Source organism: Pipistrellus kuhlii, unplaced genomic scaffold (genome assembly GCF_014108245.1).
Source record: "Pipistrellus kuhlii isolate mPipKuh1 unplaced genomic scaffold, mPipKuh1.p scaffold_m20_p_3, whole genome shotgun sequence".
Classification (NCBI taxonomy): Eukaryota; Metazoa; Chordata; class Mammalia; order Chiroptera; family Vespertilionidae; genus Pipistrellus; species Pipistrellus kuhlii.
Window position 1 is genome coordinate 43226113 of NW_023425529.1, and position 23074 is coordinate 43249186.

The window sequence follows — 23074 nt, forward strand, 5'->3', positions numbered from 1 at the left end:
TTCTGTGGAGTCAGGCATGTCTTAGCTGGATCTCTACTTCAGAGTTTCGCCAGGTTACAAGCAAGGTAGCGAGGGCTGGGTCCATATCGGGAGGCAAGACTGGAGAGCCAGCTATTTCTAAGCTCACTCAGGTTGTTAGCAGAATTCATTTTGTTGCAGCTGTAGGACTGAAAGCTTCAGAGTTTTGTTGGCTGTGGATGGGAGGCCACGGTCAACTCTTAAGAGTTCACTTGCCAATTGGTCCTCTCCATAAGCAGTTCACAGCATGGCAGCCTGCTTCTTTTTTTTCGATCCTCACCTGAGGATATATTTTCCATTGATTTCTAGAGAGAGTGGAAGGGAGGGTGGAAGGTTTGGGGACAGACAGACAGATATTGATGTGAGATACATCTAATTAATTGCCTCCCACATGTGCACCCCTACCGGGGCTGCAACTGAGGTATATGCCCTGGACCCAGTCCTCTGGCTAATACTCTAACCATTGAACACACTGGCCAGGCTCCTGCTTCAAAAAATCCTATATAATAAAGAGCTAATATGCAAATAGTCATCACGCCCTCGTGCGGGGACGGAGTGGGGAGGTGGGGCCAGGAACCTGAAGCCAGCCCAGTGTGTCTTGATGGAGGATCTGAGGCTGTACCCCCCACTCAGTGCCTGGTTGGGGGACCTGAGGCTTCACCTTCCCCTCCTGGTGCCAGGCTGGGGGACCTGAGGCCATGCCCACCACCCTGTGGGGCTTGATGGGGGTGGGGCTTGATTTCTGGGTCCCGTGGCACACCCCAGACTCTGACAGGAGGGAGATTTTCTTACACATTTTATTAATTTTCTTTCAATTCTGACATTGCTATAAAAGAGAAAGAGCAAATAGCAATATTAAAATATTTCTAATTCCTTTTTAATATGCACAAATTTCATGTACTGGGCCACTAGTGTATATATATTATTTTTCCCCATTATCATTTATCCGCCATTAACCTTCTCTCACTCCCCTCTGCCCCTGCACAATCACCACTCTGTTGTCCCTTTTCCTGAGTTCTTTTTTCCCCTTTGTTGTTCAATAACTCCACATTCCCTGCTTCCCCCTTTCCCCCTCCTCTCAGCTGTCACCCTGCTCTCTCTCTCTCTATGAGTCTGGTAGCCTGCTAGCAGAGAGTGCTAGCAAGACAGTCATGTAATATAACATAATCAAGGTAATGATATCCCATTCCTTTGCCATAAAACATAACATAATCATGGGAATGGCATCCCATCATCTTTGCCTTGTTCTGTTGGTTAGAAGTCACAGGACCCTCCCACAACTCAAGGGGAGAGGATTACACAAAGACCAGGGGAGAGGTCCAGACTAGAAATATAAATTTAGGAGTTGTGTATATATAAGTGGTATTTAAACTTATGGGGGTGATTTCTGGTTTCCACTAGGAGGTAGAGAGAGAGAATTTTTAGAAAATACGGTTTTGTTGATTTCAGAGAGATGGTAGACTAGAGAGGTGGGAGAAAGCAAAGCTGGGAAGCCCCTGGGGTTGGATAAAAAGTAAAATGATAGCCGAAGCCGGTTTGGCTCAGTGGATTGAGCGTCGGTCTGCGGACTGAAAGGTCCCAGGTTCCATTCCGGTCTGGGGCATGCACATTGGTTGCGGGCACATCCCCGGTAAGGGGTGTGCAGGGGCAGCTGGTCGGTGTTTCTCTTTCATCGATGTTTCTAGTTCTCTATCCCTCTCCCTTCCTCTGTAAAAAATCAATAAAATATATATTTTTTTAAAAAGTAAAATTATAGTACTTAGGTGGGTGCATGAAGGAATTTGTGGTATCTGTCTTGGAGCCTGGGGCACATTAGGTTGTGCCCCAAGGGAGTCCAGAAAAGGGGAAGTTATAAGTTACCCAGACATTTCAAAGGGTATGTTATCTTAGATGCAAAAAGAGATAAACTCAGTTAAGGTAAAGGTTGACTTTGTCAGTGAAGATACCAGCCTAGGATATAACTACCCACCATAACTGCTTTTAGTTAAAGTTTAATTTCAGACCATCCTTTGTGGTTACTTTAGATCTCTGAGTTTGCAAGACTGCCATGCAGGTCTCCCCTGAGCTTGTCAGGTTAGCATGTGGCCCCTTCCTTCCACAAATTTAAAGGGATTAAGCTCAGATTCAGGTATTTGCATAGAGTAGTTGAGTTAGCAGGATTGTTGCTTGGCCAAGGAACTACAGTGAAGCAGGAAAAGACAAGAATATTGGAGGTGTATGAGATATAATACTAGACTGTGGATTTTAAGCTGTATAAGGAAGGAAGTGGGGATTTGATAGGTCAAGAGCAGGGAAGATGGTAGGCTCAATGGATTATAGGTTCCTATGGAGCCTAAGAATTATTAAGAGTCCAATAGTAGTCGAAACCGGTTTGGCTCAGTGGATAGAGCATTGTCCTGCGGACTGAAAGGACCTAGGTACGATTCCGGTCAAGGGCATGTACATTGGTTGCAGGCACATCCTCAGTAGGGGGTGTGCAAGAGGTAGCTGATCGATGATTCTCTCTTATCGATGTTTCTCTCTATCCCTCTCCCTTCCTCTCTCTGTAAAAAATCAATAAAATATATATATTTTTTAAAAGAGTCCAATAGTAGAGGTAGTGATTTGGAAGTAAGAGGTACTGAGAGAGGGATATTTGAATTTGAGATTATGGAGAGGTACATTTATTGATAATGACAAGGTTTAAGTAAGTGGTTCTCAACTGGAATGGTATGGTCCCTCATTGAGATGTCCAGAAATTGGGGGTGGAGATGGGTTGCCACTGGCATTTCACGAACAGGGGAAGAAAATGCTAAATGCTTTGCATTGAGCAAGATATTCCTGCACATGGAAGATTTGTTTCTAAACAGACATTTGAAAAAGGTCTGTTTAAAAACCCTGATAAGGTAGTGAGTAGTTGGGGAGGGTGGAAGACTGGGCTTTGTAGAAGAGGAATAAAAAACAGGCTTGGGCATGGAAGTTGCCTATTGAAATTAAATTGTATCAAGAGTAGTAGTATTGGAGAGAATAGAGTGAGTAGGTACTAAAGTCTTAAGGAAATGAGGGCACATGACACCACACGGTCTGCTGCTATGAGTCTCAAATTTTAGAGTTTTCTGGAAAGAATTTGAATGGACAGTGTTCTGAGAGTAGCAATGAAGAGCAAAGGAAACACCCACCCTGTCCATAGGATCATGGTAGAGAAGTCAGGAGAGAGCATAAGGGAGGCAGTGTTCATCAGTGAAGAGCTAAGGCTCAATTATGGCAAGAACGTGAAGGGGAGAGACTCAATTCTTACTAAATTTAATTTAATTTAATTACAAAGTGTTTGTAGATTGAGAGGCAGTCTTCCTTTGTGGACACAACAATGGATGCAATCAGGCCTGGTTTGAATCGTGATTTTGTTACTTAGTAACTCTGGAACATTGACTGAGTCACTTAACTTATTTAGACTTGTTCATCATCTGGAAATTAAGGGCTTCAGACTTGATGAACTTGAATGTCTTATCCAGCTCATAACTTCCAGTAATTCTCATATTGTAGGTGAATTTGTATACTTGAACCAGGTGACAATGATAGCAAAAATCAGCTAACATTTATTGAGTGTCTATTGTGTGCCGGGTGCATTTCCAAGCATTTTACATGTTTTAATGTCTTCAACCCGCATATCAACCTCCATACCTGTTTTTATCATTCCCATTTTAGAGATCACACAACCAATAAAATAAGTTGTTTTAAAAAAAAAAAAGATACATGCCCTTGAATGGAATCAAACCTGGGACCCTTGAGTCTGCAGGCTGACACTCTATCCACTAAGCCAAACCAGCTAGGGCAATTTTAAGTTAATTTTTAAAAATATTTTTATTGATTTTAGGTAGGAAGAGGGAGAGAGATAGAAACATTGTAAATAATAATCCTAAATAATAAAAGTGTAATATGCAAATAGACCGAACAACAGAATAACCGGATGACCAGTCAAAGCATAATATTGCTAATGATATGCTAAGGCTGCTTAACTGCTCACTATGACGTGCACTGACCACCATGGGGCAGACATTTGACCAGTCACTATGTCGTGTACTGACCACCAGGGGGTAGATGCTCCTACCAGTAAGTAACTTGCTGCTGTGGTTCAGCTGATAGGGACTGAATGAGATAGGCCAAATATGCCCTAGAACCTTCCCTCAGTTCTTCCCTGGCCCAATCATGCACATTGTAGTCCCTCAGCCTGGCCTATGCCCTCTTGCAATCCAGGACCCTCAGGGGATGTTGGAGAGCAGATTTCAGCCCAAGTCCATGGGCTACTCCCCTTGGGAGGGTGCCAGACAGGGCTCATGGCTGGCGAGCACCAGGAGCCTCTCCCAGTCGGGACCGATTGGGTGCATGCCCGAGGCAGGCACATTGGGGCCAGGATGAGCAGGAGTGGTAGGTAGGAGCTGCAGGTGGCATTGGACTGTGGGTTTTGAACTGAACAGCAGAACGACCTTCCAGATGTCCTGGATGACCTTTCGGATGAAGCTGGGGCTGCGAGGGCCAAGGCAGCTGGGGTTGGGAAGGCCTACTCTTGCACGAATTTTGTGCAATAGGACCTCTAGAGGAAATCATTTATTGGTTGCCTCCTGCACGCTGCCTCCTGGGATGGAGCCCGCAACCCGAGCATGTGCCCTTGACCAGAATCGAACCTGGGACCTTTTGGTCCGCAGGCTGACGCTCTATCCACTGAGCCAGCAGTGGACATCCCCCGAGGGGTCCCAGATTGTGAGAGGGTGCAGGCCAGGCACAAGGACCCCACTGGTGCATGAAAGTATTGCATATTTTCTTTTTTTAATTTATAATTTGTTTTTCAACATCATTAAAAAAAAAAAAATCCTCACCTGAGGGTATTTATTCATTGATTTTTAGAGAGTGTAGAAGAGAGAGGGAAAGACAGAGAAATATCAATGTTAGAGAAACATCGATTGGTTGCCTCCACTTGCTCTGGAGCCTGCAACTGAGATACATGCCCCTGTCTGGAATTGAGCCTAGGATCCTTCAGTCTGCAGGATGACACTATCCACTTGAGCCAAACTGGCTAGGGCTGCATATTTTCTTAGAATCTATTGTAAACTAGAGACCCGGTACACAGGTGGGTCTGTCCAGCTTGTCCTGATTGGGGCCAGCCCAGCCAGGGGGAAGGGGCCGTGGGCGGTTGGTGGGCCGGCCCCACTTCTGATCAGTATAGGGTTGCCAGTCAGGGGAGGGGCCTTGGGCGGTTGGTGGGCCGGCCCCACTTCTGATCAGTGTAGGGTTGCCAGTCAGGGGAGGGGCCACAGGTGGTTGGCCAGCCAGCTCCACTCTCTGGTCAAACTCCTCTTAGAACTCTCGGTGAAGGGGACAATTTGCATATTAGCCTTTTATTATATAGGATTATATTTTATTGTTTTTGGACTTTATTTGTTGTTAGTATATTTTTAAAAATATATTTTTATTGATTTCAGAGAGAGAGGGAGAGGGAGATAGAAACATCAGTGATGAAAGAGAATCATTGATTGGCTGCCTCCTGCATGCCCCCTACTGGGGATCAAGCCCACAACCTGGGCATGTGCCCTTGACGGGAATCGAACCCAGGACCTTTCTATCGGCAGGCCGACGTTCTATCCATTGAGCCAAACTGGCTAGGGCTGCTGTTAGTATTTAGAAAAGCAATTGATTTTTGTTTATTGATCTTGTACTTTGCAACATTGATGAACTAACTTATTCTAGAAGTGATGATTTATTTATATTTTTAAAATTTTTTACTATTTTATGGGATTTTCTATATAGACTGACATGTCACCAGAAGATAGAGATAGTTTTATTTTGTCTTTTCCAACCTGTATGCATCTTATTTCTTTTTCTTGTCTTATTGCACTGGCCAGAACTCTGTTGAATAGAGTTGTAAGAATGGATATCATTTCTTTTTTTCTAATTTTAAAGCTTTCATTCTTTTATCATTAAGTCTGATATTAACTATTTTCTACATTGTCTTTAATTTTTAATTTTTATTGTTTAAAGTATTACAAGTAGAAGTACATATATCTCCTTTTTACCCCCCATTGACTGTCCTCCAGCCTCCCCACCCCTTGGCACATGCCCTCAACTCACCTCCCCAGTGTCTTACATCCATTTTTTTTTTTACATGTTTTAAATTATTATCTGTGTACATATTTTAACATTGCCCCCCCCCCAATCCATTGATTATGCTTACATGCATGCATACAAGTCCTTTGGTTGTTCCCTTACCTTCGGCCTTTCTCTTCTCCTCCCCACCCCCCACCCCCCGCCTTCCTACTGTAATTTGACAGTCTGTTCAATGCTTCTCTGCCTCTGGCTATATCTTTTTGTTCAATAAAAGAGAAATATGCAAATTGACAGTACCTTTGTCAATTTGTTCAATAAAAGAGAAATATGAAAATTGACAGCCAATCAGGGGTGAGTATGCAAAATTAACCCAACAAATATGGTGAGTTAATTTGCATATGCAGAATGGCGAGGGGTGTGTGTGGGACGCTTGCATCTTTGCCATGGTGATGACACAGGCATTTCACACTGCCCCAGCTGCTCAGGGCCTCTGGGCAGTGTGGGAAGGTGGGGCCAGAGCAGAAAGAGGTGGCTCGGGCTAGAGCGAGCGGAAAGGCGGTAGCAGCAGCAAGGGAAAGGAAGGCCCATTTCTGCACAAATCTTCGTGCATTGGGTTTCTAGTCAGGTTATAATGTTCTTTATTATCCATAAATGAGTGAGATCATATGGAATTTTTCTTTCATTGCCTGGCTTATTTCACTTATCATAATGCTCTCCAGTTCCATCCATGTTGCTGCAAATGGTAAGAATTCCTTCTTTTTTATAGTAGCATAGTATTCCATTTTGTATAATAGATGTACCATAGTTTTCTAATCCACTCATCTACTGATGGGCACTTAGGCTGTTTCCAAATCTATTGTAAATTGTGCTGCTATTTACATAGGGGTATATATATCCTTTCTGATTAATGTTTCTGTTTTCTTAGGATATATTCTTAGAAGTGGTATTCCTTCTAGTGGGTCAAATGGCAGTTCCATTTTTAGTTTTTTGAGGAAACTCCATAATGCTCTCCACAGTAGCTGCACCATTCTGCATTCCCATTAACAGGTTCCTTTTCTCTGCATCCTCTCCAGCACTTGTCGTTTGTTGATTTGTTAATGATAGCCATTCTGACAGGTGTGAGGTGGTACCTCATTATTTTGATTTGTATCTCTCGGATGATTAGTGACTTTGAGCATGTTTTCATGTCTTTTGGTTTTCCGAATGTCCTCTTCTGAAAAGTGTCTATTTAGATCCTTTGCCCATTTTTTGGTTGGATTATTTATCTTTCTTTTGTTAAGTTGTATGAGTTCCCTGTAAATGTTGGAGATTAAACCCTTATCGGAGATAACGATAGCAAATATGTTCTCCCATGCAATGGGATTTACTCTTTTAATTTATTTTGAAGAGAGAGGGAGGGAGAGAGACATCAATGAGAGGGAAACATTGATCGTCTACCGTCTGCTGGGGATTGAATCACAACCTGGGTATGTGGTCTGACTGGAAATCGAACAAGCCACCTCTCTGTGCATGGGACAATGTTCAACCAAGTGAGCCACTCCAGCCAGGGTTTCAGTATATATATATATATATATTTTTAAATAGACTGGAGGCAGAGGGTGAGTCCGGCCAGTGGGTGGTACCAGCCCGCCAGCCAAGGTGGGTGCCAGCAGGAGCCCTCAGTTGCCTCACCCACCAGTCACCCCATAGAGGGCCCTGATCTCTGGCCAGTCCTAGGGACCCTACCCTATATATTGGGAACAGTCTCTTAGACTTAAAAATAAAACCTGGCAAGGCTACTCTACCACTGAAAAAACAGGATGATATAGTGATAACATGCATGGACTCTGACTTGCACATTTTGTGGTCATCCCTGATTCTGACACTTATAACTGTGTGACAAAGCCAATTGCTTAACTTCTCTCTGCTTCAGTTTTTCCACCCATAAGATGGGGGAAATGGTACTATTGCCTCAGAGGATCATGTTATGTACTACTTTTTATAATCAGGGCAAAAACATGTAGCTGCCCATACAGCAGCAAGATGCCTTTTACCTGTATGAAAAGTATGGTCACTGGTGCATGCAGTGTCCTGGATTGTGAGAGGGATGTCTGGTTGCTGGTTTAGGCCTGACATCCCCAAGGGATCCTGGATTGCGAGAGGATGCAGGCCGGGCTGAGGTACCTCCCCCAAACCTGTGCAAAAAATTCATGCACCAAGCCTCTAGTTGTTTTATAATCTGTTTAATGATGTCGATATCTAAAGTCACTAGGGTCTGATTCTGTCTATTTTGGCTTCATGCTCAGGGTGCCTTTTGTGACTTTATTGTCCATTAATCTTGAAATATTGAAAGGGAATTCTTCGTGGCCAAGGATGAGAGTGCCTTTCTCCCAGAAGACTCCTGTCGCCTCGCACCTGGGAACTATTTTCAGGGTTTGAGGCTTTTGTGTTTTGGACCATAGTAATGTTAACTCGGGCTGTAAATCTGCTGGAGAGCTAGTTACATCTTCTTCAATCCTTCCCTTCTGCACACAACTTTCCTTTTGTTACCTTACCCTGAGTGTGTGGCCCTTTGGAAGTTCCAGTTTAATAGGGGTCTCCTGTCTTTATCTGGAGAAAACCCTGGCCTTTAGGGAGGGGGAGAGAGAGGGAGAGAGGGAAACTCAGGTCTGCCTTGATAGGTGATTCTGTTTACTTTACTTGTTTTTGCTCTATCTCAGATTCAGATTTTGACCTGGTAATTTAGAATAGAGTCTTTAGAATATAAGTGAAGCACAAGGCAGAGACGTGTCAAGAAATGTGAAGTGTCTGAGACTTGACCCTGCCTGCAAGCTAATAAGCTAGATTGCCTCTCATGGATGCTGGCAGAAGCCATGAGAATCCTGGTTCAGAGAAAAAGGACTTTAAAACTTGTGGCACAGCAAACAGCATGAGCTTCGTGTTTGCTCTGTTCCCCTTTCCTGCCAAGTTCCATGGGGTAATGCAGAGTGGCTCAGGTGGATGCTGTATTTGCAGTGGGTTTGTATCATTGCTGAGTGGGACTCCAAGCTTAGGAGACACCAAACTTTTAAAGAGAGCTGTTAGCAAGCCTGTCCAACTTTTATCCACAAGGAAGACTTACTTTTATTATTCTGGACAGCAAACAAATCTGCCCTTTACCTTGAAGGGAAATCTAATTTGTCACCTAAAGCTGTTCACTATGTCTTATCAACATTCTTGAAAAGATAGTCCAGAACAGAAGTTGTCAGTGCCTCTGCTCAGAATATTCACAGAAACACTCAGAAGGATGTAACAAAATGTCTCCTTTTTGTCCCACCCTCTCCCTGTTTCTCTCTTCCCAACATTTTTTTCCTATATGATAGCAAACTACACGATTTTATTCTTTTATTTTTGCCATACATATTCCTCCTCCACACACATGCGCGTGCACACACACACACACACACACACACACACCCACCCCAGATTTGTTTGGTGTGGAATTTTGCTTTTCAGACAGGTTTTTAAGAACAGCCGAAACTGGTTTGGCTTAATGGATAGAACGTCATCTTGGGGACTGAAGGGTCCTGGATTCGATTCCAGTCAAGGGTATGTAGCTTGGTTGCGGGCATAGCCCCAGTACGGGGTGTGCAAGAGGCAGCTGATCGATGACTCTCATCGATGTTTCTAACTATCTCTCTCCCTTCCTTTCTGTAAAAAATCAATAAAATATATTTAAAAAAAGAAAAAAAAAGAACAAATAAATACCATATGTTAAGATGTGTGTACAGAAACAGTATATTTAAAAGTCTTTAATTGGTACCTTTGTGATTGGCTCAGAAGGCAGTAACTATGGTTATTATCTGGGTTTTTGGTTTGTGTTTTTATCTTTTTTTTTTTTAATATATTTTATTGATTTTGTACAGAGAGGAAGGGAGAGAGATAGAGAGTTAGAAACATCGATGAGAGAGAGTCATCGATCAGCCGCCTCTTGCACCCCCCCCACTGGGGATATGCCCGCAACCAAGGCACATGCCCCTGACCTTCGAACCCGGGACCTTTCAGTCCCCAAGCCGACGCTCTATCCATTGAGCCAACCGGTTTCGGCTGTGTTTTTATCTTGAAGGTCTGTCATAGCACCTGGCCAGTAGGCAACATTTATTGAGTTTTATTATCTGTTTAATCCAGAATCTTAGTCCTCATATTCAAAAGATAATAGTGCCTAGATTTGCTTATCTAATCTATCCCCACTCCAGTATTCTACTAGTTCTCAAAATATAGTATACCTTCCCTATCATTGGTGGTATTCCAGGTCTCTTTAGGTAATGAAAGGTGGATGAATATTTCTATTTTATTATGTTGAAGTCATAGTTGGAAAATTGGCTGAAACAAGATGGATTGTCAACAATGAGAATGGCCTTACTAAAACTTAGAAAAAAAACATTTCTCCCTGGTCATGCTGGCCTGAGGAATCTGGGAAGGTTGGCATTATCTCCTGCGCCTTATCCCTTATTGTTGGTTGGCTGGAAATAAGAAAATTGATCAAATGGACTGAAGTGAGAAAATACAGAATTCAATTTTAAAAAGTCAAAGATATACCCAGAATAAGTGAAAGGAATAACTTCACTAAATTATAATGTCCAAAATTAGGAGATATTTCATTAATTCACTAAACAATGCTTTATTTAGGATCTAATGTGCCAGTTGGGATAACAACCAAGCTGAGAATACAGTGTGGACAAAAAGAGGCAAGTTCCTCATTCATGGCCCTTGCTGTTAGTGGAGGAGACAGGACATAGGCTAGATATTCACCAAGATGCGAAATTAACTCAGAAGTGTACAAAGGATTATGCATAGAATACATAGGATAGTATGAAAGACTGTAATAGGGAATTTGACCTGTTGGGAATAAGACAGCCTTGTTAAGGAAGTGATGCTTGAGTATAAAAGATAATAGGGTTTTGTGATTCTCCTAAGAGCATGCTGTTGAGTGTGAATTTTTATTTTTTTATTTTAGAGAGAAAGGGAGAGAGAGATTATAACATCAATGATGAGAATCACTGATCAGCTGCCTCCTGCACAACCTCTACAAGGGGTCAAGCCAGCAACCTGGGCATGTGACCTTGACTGGAATCAAGCCTGGGATCCTTCAGTCTGCAAGCCTATGTCCTATCCATTGAGCCACACCAGCTAGGGCGAGTGTAAATTCTTTACTACAGTATATTTTAAGGGTTTATTATGTGTAATTCATGGCTTTCTAAGGATCATTTGAATCTTTTTTCTTTTTTTAATCCTCATACAAGGATATGTTTATTAATTTGAGAGAGAGAGGAAGAGAAACATCAATGTGAGAGAGAAACATTCCATCAGTTACCTTCCTTATGTCCCCTGACTGGGGATTGAACGTATAACCTAGATATGTGCCCTGGGCAGAAATTGAACCCAAAACCATTTGGAGACGATGCTTCAAGCAACTGAGCCACCCGACAGGGCTCATTTGAATCTTTTGTGACCTAGGAAGACTGACGTTTTGGGGCAGAAACAGCATAGACTTGACTATGAAAAAAACCCACAAAATTATTGTTAAGTTATCTTTACCTTAAATAAAGTAAAAGATGTAAAGACTTGGTTCAGTTTATTTTTCATTTGTATTTTGAAATAATGGCTCTAATACATTAAGAACTGAGCAGATACTCTGGGCTTAAGGGTTTGTCACAGTGGGTACTATAGGAGTTAATAATCATTATTCCAAATATCAAAATAGTCTATGCCTTTTTTCTTGAAATGAAAATGCAAAACAAATATATTTGTTGTGTGGGAAGCAAACTGAGAACATACAGAGTGAGAGGTTGAAAAACTTGACTGGCATCAAAAGAGAGAGATAAAATAGATGTCTTGGAAAGAGCACTGGACTCGAGCCAGACAGGACAGAACCAACCATGCTGAGTTCACTCTTGTGCTGGGTACTTATCAAAATACTTATTATGGAAAATTTCAGATATATTCAGAAGAAGAGATTACTAAGTTGAACCATTATGGTTCCCATCACTCAGTTTCAGCAATTTGATGAAACTCGTGGCTTCTTTTTCCCCCTGCCCCCTGTCCCAACCAACTGGATTTATATTGAAGCAAATCCTAGATAACATCATTTCAGCCTTCAACATTTTGATAAATTGTATCTCTTCAATATAAAGACTCCTTTAATTATGATGTGTGGTCCTCTTTGGATTCCTTTTGTTTGGGGTTTTGTGGGCTTCCTGGACTTGTAAGTCTATTTCTTTCCCCAGGTGGGGGAAGTTTTCTGTCACTATTTCTTCCAGTATTCTTTCAGTATGTTGCTCTCTCTCTTCTTCTGGGATCCCCATAATTCTGATGTTGGTTTGCTTGAAATTGTCCCAGAGGTTTCTTACACTATATTCAACTTCCTGGATTCTCTTAACCTTCTTGCTTCTGTGGAGGAGTGTCCTCTGGCTCTTTGTGTTCTAAATCTTTGTCTTGATTCTTGCGATTGTCCAGTCTGATTTTAGGGCTCAGTGTAATATTTTTTATTTCAGACAATGTTTCCTTCGTTTCTAGTTGATCCCTTATTATTTCTAGTTGCTCCCTTTTCATATCCTCATAGGTCTCATTTATTTTATCGGCCTTTTTTAGGATATTCTTGAATAACCTTATAACTGTAGTTTTGAACTCAATGTCCAATCTTTTCTTTTCCTCCAACTTCTTCCTTTGTGTCCTGACTCTTGTCTGCATTTTAGTTGTTTCCCTGATTTGATGGAATAGTTTTGTGTGCTAGGTGTTCTGGTAGAGCCCAGAATTACAGCCTTCCCAGTTACCTGCAGTGGACAGTCTTGGTGTAGCCCTTTGTGGGCTGTGTGTGCAGTCTTGGTGTTAAGCCTTGCTTATTGTTGGTATCACTGGGAAGCGTTGATCTCCAAGCCAATTGGCTTTGAGGATCAGCAGTGTCTCAGCTAGGAGGGCTTCTATACTCCGCTTGGATAGGGCGGAGTCTCTGGGTGGCGCAGACAATCTTTGGTTCCCTGTCAGTCTCGCTTTAGAAAAGTCCTGTTTGAGGTGAGTTTCAGAAGATTGGTTGCAGTCGCGTGCACCTCTTTGGTAAAGGCTCAGACAAGCTTTGGATTCTGGTCAATCCCTCCTTTGAGAAAGCCAGCCTCTGGGAGAGCTTCTGTGCTCAGCTTGGATGGGGCAGAGTCTTGGGTTGGTGCAGACAAGCTTTGTTTTCCCTTAGGCTCCTCCCCAAGTCCCACAGTAATGGCCTCTGGCTTCACACACCTCCTAGAGATCTCTGTCCGCTGCCTGACAGTCTGGCCTCTCCCTGTCTGAGGCCGTCTTATCAGAGCAATAGGGTGATTCTGTTTTCCTCTCGAACAAGAAAGCCAGCGGCACATTAGCTGTCCGTCCTCTCTGCGCTCCGGGAGGTGAGCCAGTAGCAAACTCAGCTGGTCCCGCCCTCTCTGCGCACTGGGAGTAAGCCAGCAGCAATCTCGGTCCGGCCCTCCCTCTCCGCGCCGGGAGTAAGCCAGCGCCTTTTTGTGCGCACCGTTCTCCGTACCTTCACAGTTCCTGAGGTTCAGTGTGCCTTCTCTCTCCTTCCCAGATGGCAGAGCCTCCTCTCAGCCAGCCGTCTGGTGCTTCAGGGCAATACCTCCCATGTTTTCCAGTTCTAAATTCAAATTTGTTGTGGTAGGCTGCATTTGGGTGTTTACCCTATGCCGCCATCTTGGTTTCTCCTGTACTCTGGGACATTTCAATTTTAATTTAGATTACTTAAAATTAAATAAAATTACCCCTGGCCAGTGTGGCTCAGTTGGTTGGAGTTTCGTCCCGTACACCAAAAGGTTGCAGATTCATGTTGGCATGTAGAGGAGGGAACCAACTGTCTGTCTGTCTACCTATCTATATCTATGTTCTCTCTCCCTCAAAACCTCCCTCTAGAAAAATAAATTTTTAATTAAAGAATATTAAAAATCAGTCCCTCAGTCACACTAGCTACATTTAAAATGCTTGATACTCACATATGAGTCCTCACTCGCTATTGACATCCATTGGATAGTTCAGACATAGAACATTTCATCATTGCAGAAAGCTTGGTTAGTGCTGATAAGTGATGAGTGGAGGCAGTCATCTGTGTTTTGTGCTCCTCTGAGAGAAATGTCGGGATTTAGATCAACTTTGAGAGTGAGGGTAGGAAGACACGAGGCTTTGGGAGCCTGAATAATGAGCATTTTGTATTTTTGAGGTTAGAACAGTGGTAATGGGGAAGGATAAGTGCAAGCTAAGATTCTTTTCTCCCACCTTCTACCTGCCAGACGCATAGTCTGTACAAATATCACTAAGATTGCCAGAACCTGGAGAAATTATTGCTTTTATTCTTTTAGAAATATAAATTAATCCCATTAAGGTTCTCCCCATTGTGTGAGTGGCTTCAGTTAGAGTCTGAAATGTAAGGGGACTCTCTGTTCTTTTTCTTTGTTTTACTTTGTTTTTAGATCTGGACTCTTAAGATTTGTGAATTCTGTTTATTTTTACCCTTTGGTTTCTGTAGCCCCCTATGGAGTACTGTCAAAGAGAAACAAAGCTGGACATTTGTTAAAGACAGCAAGATGGATTTCATTCAGACTAGTGTAGTAGGGAAGAAAGACTCCAGCATAAATTGAGCTCAACTTTGCTGAATCAAAAGGTGGGAGCCTTTTTAAACACTGGGGTATGCCAGGTGTTAGGTAGGGAAGTTGGTCATTGTGATGCTTATCAAAATCGGACTCCTATCCTCCCACAGAGACTGGGAGACAAGGGCCTATCCTTCCTGGTGATTACATTTCAAGGGATTGTTCCAAAATCCTTGAGAAAGAAAGTTCTGGGTTGTAGAAGGATTTTCTCTTAAGGATCAGAGAAAGGATTTATAACTGCAAGTTTATTCTAAAGTAAATGGCCTAAGAAAAATGAGGTCAGGGGCCTATAGTCAGGTTTTGGCTAAAACAAACAGTAAATTCTTTTGCAGCATTGAACTTTCTTGGCCATGCATTTTAAGGGGGCTGTTTATCATCCTAGGGACATGACCTTGAGCTGATAGACATTGTGCTAGAATTTGGTCATGTCTTAATGCTTGTGTTGGGGGTGGGGGTAGGATTGATTCCTTTGTGCTGAGAACTTGCATTTCTCAGTAGCTGAAAATTTTATATTCAGAATTTCATGATTGGGCATTTTGGGGTGATGATAGACTGGAATTTAATCCGATCTTGAGTAGGGGGAAAGGGCCTTTAATGAAAGAGTAAGGCAGAGTTTGGGGACCTGATACAAATGGGAGAGCAGTCAGGAAGGTGACTTTCAGGATCTAAGAAGCAGCTTGGTTTTTTGTGATTTAAGTTCAAGATGAATGGTATGGACCAGAGTAGTCCAGAGGAAGGTGAGAGATCTTTGTTAATATCTGAGAAAGCTTCTTGAAAGAGGAATCTGTCCAGGAAAGCCTTGAGATGATGGGTGAGCTTTTTTTTTTTTTTTGATTTAGCATTTTATTGTATTTTCACGAAACCTCATTTAATTTCCCCAGAAATAAATTATCTCATGTTTCATTTACTTATAATAATCTTATTTTTCTTTATTTTTTTATTTTTATTTTTTTTAATATATTTTATTGATATTTTACAGAGAGAAGGAAGGGAGAGAGATAGAGAGCTAGAAACGTCAATGAGAGAGAAACATCGACCAGCTGCCTCTTGCACACCCCGTACCGGGGATGTGCCCACAACCAATGTACATGCCCTTGACCGGAATCGAACCCGGACTCTTAGTCTACAGACCGATGCTCACCACTGAGCCAAACCGGTTTCGGCAATCTTATTTTTCTTTAAAGACATTGCCCAAAGTTGGTATTTCTCTCACTTTTTGACTCTTGGTTTTCAAACAGAGCTTTTCAGTATAACAAATTCTAAAGAACCTCTCGTGTTTTTTGCACAGTCAATTCCTCTGTCCAAAATACCTTCTCATGATCTCTACCACTACCATACACACCTTCAGGGAATTGTTTATCCTTCAAAACCCAGCTGAAGTACACATTTTCTTTGCTCCCACACTACAGGACTCTTTCTTTTTCCTCTTATAATTCTTATTCTGTTTGTTGTAATTAGTTTGTACTCTTAACCCCCTAGTGCAGTCTCGGGCCCATAGAAGATACCTAATGTTCTGTTAATAGGTGTGGTTAAATATAATAAGCTCTCAATGTGTTTTCCCATGTTAAGAACTCAGCTATCTTATGTGCATAGGTACAATATATTTTGTTAATTTAATTTTTATTTGTTCTTAGATGTCACTAAGAGGATCTGCGCCAGTGACAATTGTACCTCTTCCTGGAGAGCAAGTACAGGTTCAGGGGGTCATCCAGACAGCTCAGTCTTCTGTAATTCACCCACCACACGTGCAAACGGTACAGAAATTCAAAGACTTAGTGGTTGAGAGAGGGGACTTTTATACCCTGAGTCTTCAGACACATTGAAGTTGTGTAGCTACTATATTATAAAACAAGATATAAAGTCAAGGAAATTAGACAAACAAATGAAGCAAATAGAAAAGTTTAAGAATTTCTAGTTTCATGTATTTACTATTTGGTGAAAATAGAAGATAATTTTTGAGGAAATTATTGCTTAGAACTTAAGGAAATTAATTTCTTAAGGGAAAGCACATTTTTTAAAAAATCTCAGTAGTGGTATCTATCCTTCACAAAAATGAGAATTCTGAAGCAAAAGTGTTAATATTAGCACTCACCTTATAATGTAAGAAAGCACCTACTTTATGCTTTATGGAGGTCAGATAAAAGAAAGTTCTCTCTTAATAGAGGAAAGTTCTTATTTACATCTACCTTCATATTAATGCCTGCAAGAAAAGAGCCATCCTGGGCTCCTATTCTTTCTTCCTATTTTATCTTCTGGCTCCTGTGAATCCCATAATACCTTTGGACATCTCTCATTTTTAGAAGCAGTTGTCCTAGAAGAAATGCTCATTTTCCCTTCTGAATATATGGTGTCTGCCAATGTTGTCAGCTCTAGAGCTGCATTTTTATGTTGTTTTTATACATGAGAGGTGGCTTCTGATTGGATTTTTGAGTTTTTGTGTGGAGGTTTTACTCATACTTGCTAGTGCTGTCATTAAAGAGAAATATTTAATCTTAGTCTTAGAAATTATTTTCTTCCTTGAGTTCAGTGGGACGCTTTGGAGTAAACTTAGGGACAGTGAAAACAGTTAAAGGTTTAGATTAGAAATGGTATAGCCAGGATGCTTAAGGAAACAAATAAGTGAGATTTTTCTTAATCTAATCATTACATTATTACTATTTGTTACTCTTATTAGTTCTTATAAGTTGTGACCAGTTCTTTTCTATCAAAAAAATAAGATTCAATGTAAGATATAAATAAGTAGTTGTACACTAGAACTTGTATTTAACTATTATAACATGTAAAACAAGCTTCCTGAAAAGTTAAGATCTAAGTCTAAATAATTAGGGAAGACTTTCTATAGATAGTAAATTTGTTATGTCTTTTCTAGCCTGTTTGGGTTATTTTTTAAATGAAGGTGAAATGAGATGCAATGATGCAAATTTGGACAAGTGTTGGGAAATTTAATACATTTTAAAAATTGAAACAAACTTTTCTTAATTGGAGATACTACGTAAGTTAAAATTTGTTGACATCGTTTTAAAGGATTTGTTACTAATCCTAGTTACTTTAATGTGTGCTTGCTCTGTACCATGCACTAAGTGCTTTACATGTATTACTAACTCACTAGATTTTTTTAAGTAGCACATGTTTATACCTGCCCTTGCCAGTGACCTCCACCTTGCTAAATCTAATGGTCTGTTTTCAGTCCTTGTTTTATTTCACTTGTTAGCAAAATTTGACATGGTTGATCTTTGTTTCCTCCTCTGTTCACTGTTTTCTCCACTTTTCCAAGGACATCTCCCTCACTGAGTCTTTCTACTACCTCACTGATGGCTTGTTCTGTTTCATTTGCTGGTTCCTCCCCTTCTTCCCGTTAATATTCTTGGATTTTGTTCTTAGTCCTCTTCTCTATATTTTTCCATGATTGAGTTTATCCAGTTTTAATGGCTTTAAGGACTATCTTAAGAGTTGTGACTTCCAAATTTATATGTAGCTCATGTTTGTTCCCTGACTCACAGGTTTTTGCACATTCAACAATCTCCTCAATGTCATTATCTAATAGTGAGATATTAGTTGGATATTTAATAGTATTTCAAAATTAACTTGTCCAAAATCCAAGTCAGAGAGCATGTTTAAAAAAACACCTTTGAGTAATGTGCAACAGTATAGAAATAGAGTGGAGATAAGAGATCGGTCTTTACAACTCTAGTAAAATAATATTGCTTTATTTTGGGATAGACATTCTTCTTAGTTCTGAGCTAGTTGTACTGTATGTTCCCTTAATTAGTTTGGCTTCTTGAAATAAACGTTCTCCTTTTCCATTTCCTTTTGTTTCTTTCTTTTAGACCTTAGATTAATTGACAAGTAAATTTGAGTACCAGGAGACAAATCACTGTTTCTAAAAGTAAAAATTAAATTCTTTTCCACCTGCATTGTTCATCATAGTAAAACTAGTTCTGTTTTTTAGGTATCGTCTTTATCAGAAAGTGAAGAATCTCAGGACTCATCTGATAGCATCGGCTCCTCACAGAAAGCCCACGGGATCCTAGCCAGACGCCCATCTTATAGGTGAGTCCTTTCGTATCAAACCATGCGCGTGCAGTAATACCAAGTGATTTCAAATGGTGCTGTGTGAAAAACAGGGAGCATGTGTGTGTACAAGAAGAGGATTATTAAAGCAGATTGGAGCCAGATTATTAAGGGCCCAAGTTGCTGAGCTAAAGAAGAATTTAGACCTATATTTTGACAAAGTATTAGATTTCCACATTTACCTTTAGAGAGTTAACTTTAATAGCAATATGGAAGAAGGACTAGAGATTTTAGGAATTCTCAGTTCCTAACTCTGGGCCTTTGTTCTTATGTGTCCCTTTGCTGAAACACATGGTTCTACATTCTGCATAGCTTCTTCATATACGTGAGTCCCCACTTCTCCTGGAAGCCTTCTCTGATCTAATTACCTTCTCTCCAACTCTCCCCATACCCCGAGACTTTAGGTTAAGTCTTTCTTCTGTGGCACCCTTCTACTGACCCTCTGTTACAGTACTTATTAATTTCAGAGAGAGGAGGTGGAGAGTTAGAAGCATCAATAATGAGAGAGAATCATTGTTTGGCTCCACTGCAAGCCCCTTCTGGGGATCGATCGAGCCCCCAACCCGAGCTATGCCCCAGTCAGGAATTGAACTGTGATCTCCTGGTTCATCAGTCAGCAGTCAGTGCTCAACCACTGAGCTACCCTGGCCAGGCAAGAAATCCAGTTTATTTAAGGCATGGCCCATGTAATATTTTTTCTGATCCAAGGCCTAGCAAAGTGACAATACAAGATTAATATCAGTAATTGTTGAATGAATAGAAAAGTGAAAGTAGTACAACTAACTGACAGAAGGCTGTTGAAATAATATGGGTGATTTCACATGGGAAGTGGGATAGTTTAGGAGTGGGTGTATTTGAGACAATTTGTGGTAGAACTGACAGAACTAATGACTAGTGATGGGTAGGAGGTACAGGAGACAGGGTGAAACCCTGTGTTTGAAACAGAAACAGATGCAGTGAGATTTTTGTTAATATTGCTTTTTCTAGAGAGAGAAACATCAGTGATAGAAACATCAACATCGATTGGCTGCCTCCTGCATGCCCCTTACTGGGGATCAAGCCTGAAACCCAGTGACTTCCTGGTGCATAGGTCGACACTCAGCCACTGAGCCCCTCCAGGCTGCAGTAAGATGTTTGATGTTATGAGAGAACTACATGTATGGTGTAGTCATTCCTGCCTGGTGAAATGAGTGGGAAATGCTTCATAAAAGATGTCTTTTAAATCACCACCAATCTGATAAATTTTGTAAGATACAAGGTGGGAAAAGAGGTTTTTAGGCTGAGAGAAGTGTAATCAAAGGTAGGTTGTGTGATAAGAAAGAGATTGGCCTGTTCTGAAAACTGGAAATTTAAGGGGCAGGGAGTAAGCAGAGGTTTATTAAAAAAAAAAAAAAGATAAACTGGAATCAGCTTACTTAGAACCTTGTTACGAGGCAAAACCATGTGAGACAGGAATGGTCTGTTGGTTTGCACATTCAACCTTGGATACAGAGGGCAAAGGGAGACCAAAGAAAGAGGCAGACCACTCCACAGTAGCAGGTGGGTGGGAGGTTTAATAAGCAAGGGAACTTAAGAGGCTTTTCTTTCTTTTTTCTTTTTTTTATATTTTATTGATTTTTTACAGAGAGGAAGGGAGAGAGATAGAGAGCTAGAAATGTCGATGAGAGAGAAACATCGACCAACTGCCTCCTGCACACCCCCTACCGGGGATGTGCCCGCAACCAACGAACATGCCCCTTACCGGAATCGAACCTGGGACCTTTCAGTCCACAGACCGAAGCTCTACCACTGAGCCAAACCGGTTTTGGCAAGAGGCTTTTCTTAAGTGGCTACACAATGAGTAGATCTTTAACCTACTCACCAGAATCTTGAAAGATTTTTTTTTTTTTTCCCAATACGAGGCTTTTATTATATTACCTTTATAGTTTCACAAATAAGTGTGACAAATCATTCGGCATCTCAGTGTTTCTATAGCTGGACAACTTAGATCTTATTCATCAGCCTGCTGAACTGTTCCTTTTCCAGAAACATAGATACCATCCAAAAATTTTCTGATATCCTTGTTTTTAACTGATGTGGCTTGCACAAAGCAGCTGAATTTGATACAAGTTCAGTGTCATTTCCTTCAAAAAATCAACTCATCTTTCTGGGCTACAGATACTGAACAAGCAACGCCTGACCTCATCCAAACTCTACAGATGTATTTTTCGCCCCCAAGGTTTCTAATTTCGACAAGACAGCCATTCTCATGAATAACGATGTTGATGGGAAAGTGAGCGTGCAGACCTCATCATGTATCGGAAGCCCAGTTGTAACATCCTTGATCATGTTCTGTGAGAACTGTGGCCAGTTCCTTTCTATTTTCCCACCATTTGTCAACCTGGAGCCTCTTTTTCTTTCCGAGGAGACTGAGCTCTGCATCGATGTGGTTGAAGTCCCTCTGCTGGGTGCCTCTGAGGCCCTTCACAATAACTGCATCCCTTCAGAGTGATGTCCACAGCCTGCTGAGAATGGTCTTCATGCTTGCAGTAGATGCGGCACAGAGCTCTTGAAAGTTTATGTAGGGGTCTGAACTGAGTTACTGATGAGTGATCACCAGCCAAACTGCTCTGAGCTCAGCTTGTGACTGCTGCAGTTTGTTCCTGTTAAAGGCATTGTAGACCAGGTGTCAGCAGGAATTCCCCTCGTTCCCTCTCTACAGGCCTCGGGCCACCACAGGTACAGGGATGGGAGCATTTGGAGGGTCTATATATTCTATAGTAACACCCACATTTCTAGAGAATTAGGGCTTGCAGGCACAGTGCTCCTCTGCTGCAAATGGGTGTGCCACTCACAGTGGAGGTTTGAGCCATGGCAGAGGTGAGAGGAAAGTATTCTCGAAACCCACCTGTAGATAGGAAAGGAAGTGCTTACCATGATTTGTTGCTTTGTGAGAGGCTCTGTCTGGAGGAAAGCTGTGATCACTGCTAGGAGCTGTTGATCCATAGGGGTGTATTGGGTTTCTGCCCATTTCCAGAGCTGGGACCAATATCCTAGGGATACTCTCACCTTCTGTTGTCTCTACCACAGTGCTCAAACCTGTATTCTTCAGAGTCACAGACACATCTAACTCATAGGGTCGCCTTGCTTGAGAGATACACAGGTAAGCTAGTATTTTTAAAAAATATATTTTATTGATTTTTTACAGAGAGGAAGGGGAAGGGATAGAGAGTTAGAAACATCGATGGGAGAGAAACATCAATCAGCTGCCTCCTGCACACCCCCTACTGGTACATGCCTTTGACCAGAATCGAATCTGGGACCCTTGAGTCCGCAGACCGACGCTCTGTCCACTGAGCCAAACCGGTTAGGGCTTCGCTAGTATTTTCACCTTCTAACGTTGCTTGCTACTTTGATTCCCAATCCCATGTGAGCCTTTTCTTCACCAGACCAGGGGAGAGAGAAGCACCGTCCCAGGTAGGAATAAAAGGCCTCAAGTCTCCAAACTCCTACAAAGGCTGTGTCTCTTTCTATTGTAGTTCTTAGGAGTTGAATAGGGTGTCAATAACAGTTCCTGGGACAATGCACATCTTTCCCAACCAAACAACTCCCAGAAGCTACACAGTGGGGCCTGAGCCTTGAAATTTTTGCAGGTTCATTGCCCATCCTCTCTCACAGATATCCCAACAAAGTCTGCAAGAGTCATCACATGTGAACATTAACATAGTGCCTATTTCACATCAGGAACAGATCTTGGGCCTACCATCCATGACACATGTGAGGCTGGATAAGCACTTGAAAGGTTCATTCTTGCCTCTCATGTGAAGGCAAATTGATTGATCTTAGTTATCAGAAACCTGTACTTGTCGGTCTTTTCCATGAATCTCCTTGAAGATGGAGCACTTTTGCAAAAACTTCAGAGTTAAAACAGTTATTATAAATGGCAAAACACTTAAAAATGATCTTGGTTAAAGATTTCATCGAACATTCATTATTTCTGTGATATACAATTATGATTGATGACATAATAAGAGGACATATCAATTTCAGGAATTTAATACAAATATAACCTAAAGAAGTTTAATATCAACTGTTATTTGACAATGTTACCATATAATTTAACATGTCAAATAAGTTTAATTATTTTAACATTTCTCTCACAAAGGAAAGAACACATTTTTTGAGATGCAACAGGGACTCTGAAAAATCCCAAAGATTGTTCAAGATCAATAAGACTTCATTTAGATAATTTATTTTTGAGAAGTTTATTAAAGTTATTAAAATGA

At 41.3% G+C, this 23074-nt stretch overlaps 1 protein-coding gene across 8 annotated transcripts in view; it reads left to right on the forward strand.

Annotated features, from left to right (window-relative positions):
* ATF1 (activating transcription factor 1) overlaps window positions 1-23074 on the forward strand; it is a 62477-nt gene that overhangs the window by 16265 nt on the left and 23138 nt on the right. For 3 of the 8 annotated variants that reach the window (XM_045587980.1, XM_036456038.2, XM_036456036.2), the window contains exons 3-4: window positions 16373-16492; window positions 18688-18788. In XM_045587980.1, the coding sequence (XP_045443936.1) occupies window positions 16373-16492; window positions 18688-18788 (221 nt within the window). Of the gene's footprint in view, window positions 1-14641; window positions 14753-16372; window positions 16493-18681; window positions 18789-23074 lie in introns of those variants that run through there. The other 5 variants (XM_036456040.2, XM_036456041.2, XM_036456042.2 and 2 more) reach the window with 3 other exon arrangements.